This window comes from Sinocyclocheilus rhinocerous, unplaced genomic scaffold (assembly GCF_001515625.1).
Source record: "Sinocyclocheilus rhinocerous isolate Xijiao unplaced genomic scaffold, SAMN03320098_v1.1 scaffold59, whole genome shotgun sequence".
NCBI lineage: Eukaryota > Metazoa > Chordata > Actinopteri > Cypriniformes > Cyprinidae > Sinocyclocheilus > Sinocyclocheilus rhinocerous.
The window spans coordinates 389,057-403,121 of NW_015654075.1; the positions used below are offsets into that span (position 1 = coordinate 389,057).

At 37.7% G+C, this 14,065-nt stretch overlaps 1 protein-coding gene across 3 annotated transcripts in view; it reads right to left on the reverse strand.

Annotated features, from left to right (window-relative positions):
- LOC107716898 (SET domain-containing protein 5-like) overlaps positions 1-14,065 on the reverse strand; it is a 40,438-nt gene that overhangs the window by 4,147 nt on the left and 22,226 nt on the right. For all 3 annotated transcript variants that reach the window (XM_016523516.1, XM_016523515.1, XM_016523514.1), the window contains exons 8-22: positions 10,141-10,289; positions 9,845-9,962; positions 9,588-9,697; positions 9,244-9,490; positions 9,041-9,121; positions 8,242-8,457; positions 7,806-8,147; positions 6,468-6,713; positions 6,099-6,222; positions 5,729-5,991; positions 5,551-5,607; positions 4,405-4,896; positions 2,837-3,096; positions 1,974-2,119; positions 1,794-1,876 (exon numbers count right to left, since the gene is read on the reverse strand). In XM_016523516.1, coding sequence (XP_016379002.1) covers positions 1,794-1,876; positions 1,974-2,119; positions 2,837-3,096; positions 4,405-4,896; positions 5,551-5,607; positions 5,729-5,991; positions 6,099-6,222; positions 6,468-6,713; positions 7,806-8,147; positions 8,242-8,457; positions 9,041-9,121; positions 9,244-9,490; positions 9,588-9,697; positions 9,845-9,962; positions 10,141-10,289 — 2,934 coding nt within the window. The remainder of the gene's footprint in view (positions 1-1,793; positions 1,877-1,973; positions 2,120-2,836; positions 3,097-4,404; positions 4,897-5,550; positions 5,608-5,728; positions 5,992-6,098; positions 6,223-6,467; positions 6,714-7,805; positions 8,148-8,241; positions 8,458-9,040; positions 9,122-9,243; positions 9,491-9,587; positions 9,698-9,844; positions 9,963-10,140; positions 10,290-14,065) is intronic.

The window sequence follows — 14,065 nt, forward strand, 5'->3', positions numbered from 1 at the left end:
TACATAAATGGCTATATTCACATTGATTATACTTGAATAATTTATATTTTGATTAATTAAAATCTTCCACAATACTACAATCACAAAACACAGTGCCTTGCGAAAGTATTCATACCCCTTCAGTCTTTTCACGTTTTGTTATGTTGCTGCCTTATGTTAAACTGCTTTAAATTAGTTTTTTCACATCAATCTATACACCAAAATGGTAAAGCAAAAAACATGTTTTTAACATCTTTGCAAATTTATTAAAAATAAAAAACTATTATGATTCCATTGCATGCAAGTATTCATACCCTTATCTGGAACAGTTGAAATTTAGATCAGGACCATTCATATTGCTTGTAGATGTTACTACACTTCGAGTGAAAACAACCTGTGGTAAATTCAATTTATTGGGTATGATTTGGAAAGGCACACACATCTTAAAAGGTCTAACAGCTGATAATGCATATCAGAGCAAAAACCAAGCCCTGAGGTCAAAAGAACTGCCTGTAGAGCTCAGAAACAGGTTTGCATCAAGCCACACATCTGGGGAAGAGTTCAGAAAAAAAATTCTGCTTCATTGAAGGTTCACAGAAGCATGTAGTCTCTGTTACCCTTAATGAAAGAAGTTTGAAACAACCAGGACTCTTCCTAGAACTGACATCCTTGCCAAACTGAGCAATTGATGGAAAAGGGCTTTGGTTGGTGTGGTGACCAAGAACCTGATGGTCACTCTAGTTGAGCTCCATGATCATATACGGAGATAGGAGAAACCTACTGAAGGACAAACATCATGGCCAAACTCAATCCTCTCCTCAGTGAAGACACATGAAAACACACATGCTTAGATAGCCTTAATGAAAACCCAGTCCAGAGCACTCAGAATCTCAGACTGAGCAGAAAGTTCACCTTCCAACAGGACAATGACCCTACACACACCGCAAGAGTGGCTTATAGACAACTCTGTGAATGTTCTTGCACTCCTTGCATTCAGCCACAGCCTGGGCTTGAACCCAATCAAATATTTCTGGAGAAACCTGAAAATGTGCGTCTGGCCCATCCAACCTGACAGAGCTTGAGAGGTACAGAGGCGAGGAGAAGAATAGCAGATAATTGCCAAATGCTGATGTGCAAAGCTTGTCACATCAAACAAAAAAGACTTGAGACTGTAAAAGTGCTTCAGCTAAATATTCAGTTAAGGGTATTAATACTTATGCAATGTACTTATTTCAGTTTATTATTTTTTAATACATTTAAGAAGTTGTGACAGTTCTGTTTTTGCTTTGTCAATATGGTGTTTGGAGTGTAGATTGATGTGGAAAAAAGTACTTTAAGGCAGTTTAACAAGACAGCAACATAAAACGTGAAAAAAAAATGAAGGGGTATAAATACATTCGCAAGGCACTGTGTGTATATATATACAGTGGGTACGGAAAGTATTCAGACCCCCTTAAATTTTTCACTCTTTGTTATATATGGGGTGCTGTGTGTACATTAATGAGGAAAAAAAATTAACTTAAATGATTTTAGCAAATGGCTGCAATATAACAAAGAGTGAAAAATTTAAGGGGGTCTGAATACTTTCCGTACCCACTGTATATATATATATATATATACACACACATACATATAGATTGAATACTTGAGCAGCAGTCATTGTTAGCATAAGAGATATCTTTCAAAACAAAAAACTAAATCTTAATTACTCCAATCTTAATCAACTTTTGACTGGTAGTGTATGAATTCCATAACATTTTCTCAAATACATGTTAAATCTTTTTTTCCTCCGTTGTGCATCGTGAACATTCTACCTGATGTTGATGAAGCGAAGGACTTTTTAAGGGAGAGGCCAGAGATGAGCTTTGAAGATCAAACCTGTCCATCTCAACAGCATCTGACAAGACAAAGAGAATTAGTCAAACTCTGCTGCTAAAAGCATACTTGACTGTTATCGAACAGAAAACAAACACAATAAAAAATTCAAATCATACCAGAGCTCGTGGCACGACTGCTGATTTGGTCATTAATTCCAGCATCTCCTCTATTAAGGGCACGCTCTATGTTCAGATTACCCCTCAGAACACGCTCCAGAGCACTCTGTCCCTCCCTCAACCGCTCAACTGATGTAGGGACCATCCTGATAGACACAGACAGAAAGTCACAGCAGGTCACATTCATGACGACTGTTCATTAGCAATCTGTGAGAATGTGTATGAAGAGCTAGTATTTAACAGGATCAGGTTTATTAAATTAATTGAAATAAAGATAAAACCAAGCAAAATATAAATATTTGATGAAAAACAAACTGAACCCCTGAATAACTAGAAATAAAAACGGAAACTAAAATAAAAATATTAAACCTAAATAAAAATAAAAATAAAAACATGAATAAAAATTAAAAATGCACATAAAATTTACCAAAAAACAATGCAATGTGAACAACAGCACCAAACACCGAGGTTTATGCAATTACATTTCTCTAGTGCGTAGGCCCAAAAAATTTGATCACAGTAAAAATGCACAAAAAGCCTGTACACAATGTTCTTCAAGAACAATTCTTCAGAAGTCTTTATTCACAGGCCAGAAAAATACAAAAATACAACAACAACAAAATGTTTTGTCTTTGCCCTGTGCACTTTTTATTTTTATGAATAAAGACTTTTGAAGATTTTTTTTCTTGAAGGATATTGTGTGTGGGCTTTCATGTTTTTATTTAGAATAAAATAAAACTGAAAATGTAAATTTAAAAACTAATTCAAAAGCTTAACAATAACCACAACAGTGTGAAAACAATAAGATAACACTGAGCAGAACTGTTGACATAGGTTGGCATGATTCGGTGTTCTTTTCTCACCAGTGGTTGGACTCTGGTCTGCCCAGCACTGTGGTCTGTGTGTGGTTTCCAGACCTGATGCCAGGAGGACTGACCTCCTCTATCTGTGGGAAAGCTTGTCGTTCTGGAGAGAACGAATTGTGCGGAGAGATTGAAGGCTGAAAATGCGTGCGCGGCTGTCCTGGAGACTCTGTGCGAGGAAAAATGGAGCTGAGGTTTGTGACGTGAGGCGCTGGGTCCCTTGGCCCTTTCTTTCTTTCCCTGTACTCCAGCAGAGAGACCTACATGGAAATAAAGAATATAAGTGACTAAAAGATGCATATGGATGACGAATAGGCATGCAGTTCTGTCCTTCAGTATCATTTCTTAGTACACGCATGCATAGTAACATTCACGTTCACATAAAGCAACTCATGCATGATCATTTGATGTAGAATGACATCATCTATAACTTCAATGGGTATGAGAAAGACACAGCATGCATTATCACCCAACACTGCTATTCAGAAAAACACCACATTAAATGCTCGTATTATCCCAATCAAAAGCTGTTTAATAAAATTAAAAAGTGTTTTCTTTCAGCTAGAACAACTTGTAAAAATAACATCAGACCATGAGAAAAGATTTTTTAACTAAAATTCTAGACTTCATAACAACGGCAAAGAAAAACCCACACAAACATACAGACATATTCACCATGAGAATTGCTTTTAGATTAGACAATGAAAGCACTGGTGTCTTTGAATGAATACAACTGGCTCTGCAGCAGTTAACTTTTTTTGCTCAATTTGCTCAATACAGATGAAGGAGTACATCATCTGGAGATGCAAATGTTATGGACATGCACACTTCTAGATGGAGGCCACTTATGTGATATTCACCATGTTCTGCCCTGGCTTGAACTGGCCCCTTACAGCTAATGCCTGGTACCCAGACAAGCCAGCCAGCTGACTACCAGCACTCACCATGACCCTCTGCCTTGAGAAAAGGGTGGAAAGAAAGATTTTGCAAGAGTTTTAAGAGCGAAGAGGAGGAAGCGAGAAACAGGGAGCAAATCAAAGACAGAGCAAGAGTTTCATGCAAGATAGAGGACCACCCTTCATGATTTAAAAGTACACGAGAAAAAGGAATTAAACCGCCTAGGTTTTTCTAAGCTTTAAGAATAGTTCTTTTGGAATAAACAGTTTCAGTTTATAGTCCAGCAGTTATTTCTTTACATTACACCAAGTCAAGAAATATCCTCTGTTAATTACATTTGTAAAGATGGGATGATGCTAAGGGAGAAGCACATTGGTAGGGTAACAGTGTAAGAAGAAGATTTCCAAACAGAAGATCTAAACAAAAGATTTAATTTAGATGGTATTGGGGGGGAAAAAAAGTTTGTACCCATGTGGGTCATCTTACCCCTGTAGCTGTAGTGGGGCAAGATGGTCCCCTTTTATCTATTTTTATGTTGTGTTTTAAGAACTAAATGAACAAATTATTTTTATTTCAACAATAATATATTGGATGATACATCATCATCATCCTGCACATACTAAAGGAAAAACAAACAACTTAGAAATGGAGGATGTGACCGTAGGACTTGCCTTCTTCTTCTGTGGTGGATTGCTAGGGTTGGGGGATGTGCTGCGCTCTGAATATCCACCTCCAAACTGTGTGTCCAGATACATTGAGAGAGAGCCAGAGCTAGACCCTGCTTCCATCAGCAGCCCCTGGCAGCACATTGTGCTTAAGTCGGAGTCAGCCGTGGACAAGCCTCCCTCTGATTGTGGGAAGTGTCTGTCACTTACTGGACCAGTGGGTAGATTAGCATTGAGGGGAGAGCAGGTGTAAATGAGGTTAAATTCTGTCCTAAAGGCCTGTTCTCTGGCCTGTGCCTCACTGGCATGTGAAACCAAGGAAGAGTCACATAGACTGGACACAACAGCTGAGCTGCGGGGAGTCCCACCACCAGATCCATTCAGAGAGTCTGGAGCAGCAAGTGAGAAGTCATCTGACATAGGAGCTGGGCTTCCCCGGCTTGTGGAAAAGTCAGGGAAGGCAGTGACCCGTGAAGTGAAGTCTGGTCGCAAACAGGGCTGAACAGAAAAAAAGAGTGAGATCATTAAAACGAATGAACAACTTTCCTGATGAACACTCAAAAGTATTTTGATGGGTAACACTTTACAATAAGGTCCCATTAGTTATTGTTAGTTAATACATTTATTAATATTACCTAACAATGACCAACACATTCGTTACAGTTTTTATTAATCATGTTAGCGCAGGTCCATCAAATAATATTAACACATGCTTATTGGCACACTGTTTTTTTTAATCTAGAAAACTTAACTTAGCAGTTATCTTAATTTTAGTCAAACTACTTCATCAACACATCTTCCAATCCAAACTTGAACATGCTACACTGCAAAAAAAAAAAAAGGCTTATCTTACTTAGTATTTTGTTTTAAGAAGTAAAATATTCTTAAAACAAGAGTATTTTACTTACCCCACTGGCAGATAATTTTACTTGTTTTAAGCAAAATGGACTTAATTTAGTTCCCCCCCCGGAAACAAGACTAAATATCTTACGTCAATTTGCTTATCTAGTAAATGCATCTTAATTTAAGAATTTTTAGATATTTTGACTAGAAACAAGACAAAAATACTAAGTAAGATAAGCCTTTTTTTGTAGTGTATATTACAATCAAGCAATAACACTTTCATGCATGTGTAAGAGAACTTAAATTTACTTCTGGAGTCAGAGATTCTGATCTGTGCACAGGAGAGGCCTCAGGAGAAGAGATATTCTGTGAAAAAGAACCAAGTCATATATACAGCTACTATGTTTTCTATCACTACAGCAAATCTCTACAAGCTGCTATATTGAGAGAGAACTCTGTGTGTGTGTGTGTGTGTTCATTTGTTCACCTCAAACTGTAGAGGTGTATTGCAGCGGCTGGCAGGTCGGGATGTGAGAGGAGAGTAAGAAAGCATGGTAGCATTCAGCTTCTCCACTTCCCCACCTAAATAAAGCGAGCAGGGAGTCATGAGCGAATGAAGAGGCGTCATGGGAAGTTCAGAGGGCAGAGGTGGGGTGATGGGGGACAATGGTCGTAACAAGAGTTCAGAAGGTGGAGCTGCCGTTTCTGATGAACACTTCAATTTCCTCTTCTTAAATGGTCCTGTCAGCTCTGAACAAAGGGCAACATCAAAAAACACTCGTTAAAACCCCAAATCTATGAAACCAAGGCTTGTAATTCACATTCTGCTGTCTAAACAGTGGAGTAAGAGCCATTACCAGGTTTGAACGGTTGAGAGCTGCTAGTGCTGCTGGTGTTACTTTTGTGGGAAGAATTGGACTCTGTTCCATCTTCCAATAGGCCAGATAACATGCTCTCATCCAGCGCTTGTTTCATCCACCTCTGCTCAGACAGACATACACAAAGCCATGCTATGCAGCAGCAATAACAAATATGAGCCCCAATACAAACTTAAGGTCAGACAACCAAGTCTTTGAGCAATTCAGCTACAATTTAATCTACATCTTTAAAAAAGCACCAAAAATCTACACTAGAGAAATCAAAAAATGTATTTTCTGGGGAAATTCGAATGCCACTGTAGAGCAGCGTATTTACGTTAATTCACTTGTTCAGTAACTCATTCTAACCTTCTTGCAAGAACCATAAGCAGGGTCAATCATACAGGGTCGCCGGCGTCTTTCTGGGTTAAAGGGTGAACCAAAACGAACATAGTGTTTGGGGGTAGTACAGATGAGAGGTGAATGAGATAGTCCTGGCAGCATGTTGAGGGTGGTGGCCAGGACTGTAGGGTCAGTGGTGATGCGTAAAGGGCGTTCCACAGACTCCTCCACCCGCTCTGGAACCTTGTCATTTAACCACTCCGTCACCAGGTACTACAAAGAGAGAATGAAGACATAAATAATACATTACTACATTTACAGCTCTGAAACATAGCCGACCACAGTCAAGTCAACTTTATATTTATATAGTGCTGTATACAGTACAGATTGCACCAAAGCAGCTTTACAGTGTTAAACAGGAATAATATAAAGATAAATTTTATATAATATAAAATATATATAAAAATAATTTTAATAATATAAAGATTTATATTTTTTTTAAAAGTCACCACAAAATCAAAGAGGAATATTTTAATGGAATATTTGAGTGTTACTTATAAATGATTTATCCATGCATATCATTTTTAATTTATGTGCCATTTTTCATCAAAAACAAATTGCCCTCCTCATCGCAATAACATCTCTGATGAAGTGTACACTTGGCTCAATACTAGCCTACAATCCCTCCCTTCAAGAAACGTGTCACTCACATGACATCGCAGCAGTTAGCAAATGACAATCCAACCATCCAATCAATTTCTGATGGACAAAATCCCGAGCTACATTTTTTCTTGTTTGAAAAGTCGCTTCACTCGGATATACAGTACATCACAATAGGGAAAAAAGACAACTTCCATTTTTATGCCGATTTTAGTCACAATGAAATAAAAACTGAGATTTTTTTTTTTTTGTATATTGCATTTTTTTTTAATAAATTTATCCATGCACATTAATTTTTTTAAATTCATGTAAAATTCCCCTCTTGCAATGACATCTCTTCTCTGATTACATGTACATGCATGAGATCGCAGCAATAGCAAATGACAACAATCTAACCTATTCCTGATGGACAAAATTTAAATCCCGCCCTAAAAATCAATCTCCTCTTATTATACTGGGTTAAAACTTTGCCAGGCAAAAAAAAAAGATTTTGCTTTTCAATAGTGCTAAAGTGTTTCCCTGCCTAAATCCCGAGACACTGGGATTGGATCCAGCATCCCTACAACCCTACACAGAACATGCATTTGGAGAACATGAATGAATTAATTGTATTAAGTGTACAACACTGCAGTTCTCCTCATGACTTATGGCAAGAAATACATGACAATTACCCTGTGTAGGATTTACAGTGCAAGATGAACTCACCTTTTTGGTTTTTGGGTATCTGACATTAGTCTTACTACCCATCCCTGAAGTGGCGGCTCCACATAGTTCTCCATCCTGGAGATTCCCACAGTTTGGAGCTCCCTCTTCCTGGCCCTGCTCCCTGAGGCCTGCCCCTGCACTGTCTTCTTCACCGCCCACGAAAACTCCCTCTGATAATTGCTGAGAAAGAGCTTGCCGCTGTCTTCGAGCACGCTGGGCTGAACTGGAGCGGTACCTGGAGATGCGGCTCTTAGGACGTGGTTTGGAACTGCGGGCAGGTTGCGCTTTAGGGGCAGGACTGGGTGCAGCAGGGGGCTTTTCAGAGTCAATATCTGCTGTTTCCTAATGAAGAGGCAGTGAAAGCGTGTAAAAACACACAACCATTATGAAACACAACCAAGTTAAAGTTGAGAAAAGGAGAAAAAAAATGAAATACCACAGCAGCAAAGGAGGTGCGCCTTGTACTGATTCCTCCACCTGCTCCTGTATTTGGAACACAGTTTCCTGCTGTAAGTGAGGGGACTTCTGCCTCCCCTGCTTCCAGTTTGGTTTCTTCAGGTGTAGCCTGCGCTGTGCCCTGACCACGTTTCTTTGTCCTATCAAGGTTCTCAAACATGTGCATTATGGCCTCTGCCTTGCTTTCATCACGAGACTGAAGGAGGCAAAAGGAATAAGGGATTGATATGGTGAATATAGGGCCCTGTAAAATCCATATAGTTTTTTTCCCCCCCAAATACCATTTTTTGGAAAGCTTTCAGTTTTTTCCATTCTTCTTTTTTGGCATTTTAATTTTCCTGGATTCTGTTTTGATGATTAAATTAAATTTTAGTAATAAAAAAAATCATGCCTAATTAATTTAAATTAAACTAAACTAAATAATAAAAAAATAAGTTTAACAAAAATAAAAATTTTACATGCATTTTGATTAATAATTCAATTTTATTTAATTATATAATCAAAAAGCATGTCTTATCCATCATTTATTGCAATTTTTACAGTAATAGGGCCCTATGAAATGTTTTATTTTTTCAGAAATTCTGTTGTCTTTATTAATCCAGAAAATTTAAAAAAAAAAAATTAATCAAAAACTGAAGTAATCAAACGAAGGCACAAAACATTAACAACTTACTGTTTTAAAATGTGATCAAGTCGAAATCTAACAATTCCTGTTCTTTTTTAAATAAAATAAACAGCATTTATTGATTCATCACTGTTCTCCTCTAATTAAAGCTTACACGTCTGTTTGGTATTAGTGCTCCATTCTCGTCTAACTCCTCCTCTCCATTCTCCAACTTCACTCTGTCCATAAGAGCATCCTGTAGCACAAAACAAGATCAGCTTCATCATCATGTGAGATCATCATTATCATTACATGGCAAAGCAAAGCAGCTGCAAAAAGCAAGTAGGCATTTACGATTGTTTTTCCATGAACACATACCTCTGTATCGCTAACTCCCAGTGTCTCATTTGCATCTTCCAGCAGGTGGTTGCTTTCATCAGATACACCAGTTACGAGCCTGTCCTCTTCCATTTCTCTGCGTCGGGCTCGTCTCCTCCGTGTTTCTGCTCCAGGCAGGGCAAAGTTTGAAGACTGGGGGGATAGCAGTTGAAGGGGGCGGAGATTGTGTCTCTGCACAGGACAGTCCTGATTGCCCTTCTGACATGCACAATCCACTTTATAATTACTGTGGGGAAAATTAGAGAAAAAGTGTCAATACACATCATATCACAGTTTATTTAGAATTAATAATAAATGTCAAGAAACGAATTTGAGTGACTAACCAGCAGCTAAACTCGTAGTCAAAGCCGATTGTGACTTCAGAATCTTTTGAAATTTGAGCAACAGCGTAGATACACAGGTGAATCATCCCCTCTGCTATCATGTGCCGCACCTGTGAGTTAGTGTATACAGGACAAAAGAAATATAATATGAGTCAAATTTAGTCAGGCTGGAACTGAGCAAAGAAATTATGAACAGACGCACTTTAAGTGAAGCAACCCTACGTTAAAAGTTAGCATTCAACAAATTAGTCTCACACCTCAGCATTGGGTGTGCATGATCTTCTGATAAACCGTGCATCATTGCCAAATGTTCGGGCATCCACACACATCTCCACTTCGTTGAACTTGGAGTAGAACAGGACAAATGGATATGGCCTGGAGTGGAGTCAACAGAAGGAATTAGGAAAAACTCTCAATTTGCAATATATGTTTTACAAACAAGATACATTTGACTAATTTTACAAAATGGACCCTGATTCAAATCGAATTATTAAGATAAGATCAACTAGATGTTCAACAATATACACAGATGCAATCACACATACACACTTACTTTTTGAAAAAATGTCCATTGACTTCAAACTGCTGTCTGAGCATGACTTTGCCTCTATACTCAATGATGAGTGTTTCAGGGTCCAAATTCCGTGCAGCTCTGAGAATCTTCCTATGTTTCTGCACACGTGTGACACGACCCAGCTGCAACTACACACATTAAATCCTTGTTGGTAATTGCAGTAAATAAAAATAATTATTAAATGAAAACAGCACACTACATTTGAACAACCGTTTTCAATTTAGTAAAAGAAAATTATTATATAGAGTGTTATTCAATTTTTTAAGTCAATAAAATGAACACTGTGAATACATACAAAACAAATATATATAAACAAATTATCACAGATTATTTTCAAAGATCATCACAGAATAACAGGCACGTTTGTGGCCTTAACTCTTGCTTATCAGTAAAACAGTATTATTTACAAGCTTAAAATACACAAGCCATGTTTTCCAGTGAGTTTTTACACTACTGACTATGTGAGTTCATGGAAGATTAATATGTAATTTTATACTACGGGGGCCGTTGAATGCTTGAATCTGATTGGCTGACGAACGTTCTAAGGTTTTTATTTCAGGGAATTATTTTCAGGGAAACGCATGGCGAACGTAGTTCCAGGCAGGTCTTGACCGCATTACATGTCCATATCACTTTGCCAAACAAATTAGAAGTTATTTTTTACATTACATGTCCATATCACTTCGCCAAACGAAACGAGTTATTTCAAAGGTCCTTTACAGCCTAAAACAGCAAAAGAGCCAAAACCCACAACTACACTGGCCAAACAAATAAATATAGTAAACAATAGGATAAAAACGACAGATCATTTTCAATGTTTTTGCCACAAAATTAAGTTTTATTATGTATGGAAAGCACATACTCTATTTCTCCCGCTCTCTTAAGTTACCCTCACAGACGCAAATACAGTTTGCACACACGCCAACATACACGCTAATGTTGTTAGCGCTACTCTGACGATTTTATCAGTAACATAGTTTAACAACTTAAAAACTACATGACTTCTCACAAGCGAGGTAACAACGGAGCTGTTTGCGAAGACAATGAACATAAAGTTTCACTATTACTAGAGACATTGCTGCCGAATACTTTTGAGAGACGCACAGACTCACAAAGGTAATCCCTCCCATCTCTCTCTCATAACTATATGAGAGAGAGATGGGAGGTCAATAGCAAATACTTAAACTAATAACAAAACAGTAGCTGATTCAGAAGCGCCAGATTGTCATAGCAAAGTCAGAATTATCTCCTCTCCTAGGTTCATGAAACGGTCGTCCATAAAATGCATTGCTGTTCTGTTGTAAGTGATCTTAAAGATTCCTAAATGCATCTACTTTCGGCAGGCCAAATAAAGTGCTTTTGCTTTCGCCTAGAAACACACAGCTTCTCCCTGACATGGCTGCTTCAACACTAACTGCGATTACTGATACCACGCCTTCTTTCTTTGCGTGCACATTTGGGCTGCATTATGCAAATATTTCCACATAGTGAGGTAGATATGTGGGGGCGTGTTAGAACGAGCCGTTTTAGGGGGGCGTGGCAGAGTCTTAACTTTGATAAAGAATATCTCTTTGGTTTTGAGACTTTAGTCTTTGCAACTTCAGGGATCTTATCTATGCACAATCAGTTTGTAACACTCCAAAGAGAAAGGAAAACTTGAAATCGCATCATATGACCCCTTTAAGTAGAAAAACCGGACAAATGCCTTGAAATATATCATCTGAATGATGTCTTGAGGTGTGGTAACCGTGGTATAAGTGGAATAATTTGACTTCGGTCCGCTGAATTCTTAGAAAATAATGCATACACGAGGTGCATTATTTTCTAAGAATTCAATGGCCCGTTGTCAATTATTCCTTACATAAATATATGACATCTTATCTCTACAATGATTAGTTCTGGTTCTTGAATTTGATTGGCCGAGTGGCATTCCAACAGCATTGGGACTTTTGATTGTTTGTGTTCCAGATAAGCTTTCAGTCTCTATGTTAGTGGTGGTCATGTTTCACTGACTCTTTCTGCAGGTTACATTGTTACACCATTAGGTGGTGACAACTAGGGGTGTTCGGTTCCAGGTTTTTCGGCGTCGACTCCGACTCCCACTAATGGAGTCGATGGAATCGACTCCTCGACTCCATTTATCGTGACTGTCCAAACTAGTCCAATCTAGCGGTGACATGACCTTTAAATGAACTATCACCGTTGCTTGCTGTTGCCGACACTAGGGATGGGCGATACCACTTATTTTGTTTTCGATACGACACCGATACTTTTAAAGGCCAGTATTGTCAATATCGATACCGATACGAAACTTCTAAACTAAACTTTTAAAATACGAAGTTTATTAAATTATTAAATTACTAAGAGTAAAATGGGTAATGATAACCACTTAACTTTGTTTAAAACACATTTTAACATTCAATACGCCTTAATTGTAACTTATTAGGTTATATTTTTGTTTACACATGGTTCAAATATGTTTTTTGTTTACACATGATGCAAATCTACAAATACTACAGTTGAACTATGGTCACTTTAGTAAAACCCTGGTTCATTTTCATAAGGGACTGCCAGTGACAGGCTGTTGCATGCATAAAATGCAATTTTTTTTATTCTGACAGTGTATGATTTCTATTACCATTACAGAATAGAACATGATCAGTATTATCTTTCAGAGTTCAATTTAAATAAATGTAATTGCACAAACTATGTAGGCTACAGTTTCAATTTATTTATTGTGAAATAACTCAAACACATATGGTTTTTTTTTTCCTTCCCTCTGATAAGCATTGTTCAGGGCTGCCGTTCCCAAAAGCTTTAATGCTTTCTTATGATACTTTTGGGAAACGCAGCCCTGTTTGAATGCACTGTCAGAAGTGAGTGAACGCTTTGCTCTCTGTGATGGTTCTGTCTTGCAACATTTGCGTGTTCAGATGAGCAGGAAAATAGTTCTAACCTACACGATTACTCGCTAACAAAGGTTATTCGTCCATTCAATGCATATTGTACGCATTATTATTAGTATTGTTGTTAAATAAACAAAACCACTGGTAAATAAAACGCACCTTAGTATCGATATTTTTCATTACCTTTAAATGAGCTATCACCGTTGTTTGCTGTTGCCGACACTTAATTTCACAGAGGGAAAAGTCACGAAAAACAGCCGTGGTGGAATGTTCTCTCAGAATTAAATAAAAAATAATATATTCTTTAATGAATTCGTCACATTATAATGGTCAGGGGATGGCGCTAAATGTAGGCCTATATTGTCTTAAACAGCATTATTAAAAAATAAATACAATAGGCCTAAATACAAAAATACATATGAATGTAGCCTGTCAGTTTTTAATGATTTAAGCTTAGTTTAATGATTTGAATAGCCTATATGGAAAACCAAATGTAGCCTATAGGATACTGAGTGCATTAAACGGCTAACATTGCATAACAAAACATCAATTATACAAAGCTGTCACAGAAGCATGTATAATTACAAACTACATTTACTATTCCACACCTGTTTCACACATACTCCGTTTGCAGTGCGTTTTTTTTTCCTTTCCCATGTTGAGCGTTCACTCGATGCGTTCCGAGCGGTGCGTCTGCAGCATCGCAGCGATTGTTTCCGCACCGAGTCTATTTTTGCTGTGCTGCACACGCTGAATTAAAGTTACAGGGCATTGCTCAGGTTAAAAATTTACATGGATTGATACGAAATGTATTAATTGCACCATAAATGCATATAGGCTAATTAAAGTACTTTTAGCTATAGGGGTAAAGCAAGGAAAAGTACCCTACACTTAGATAAACATATTAACCGATGGCACTCCTGGAGTTAGAAAAAGTTATTTTTATGACCAGCAGGGTTACTTGTATAAAAAAAAAAAAAAAAAGGGTAAGAGACGGC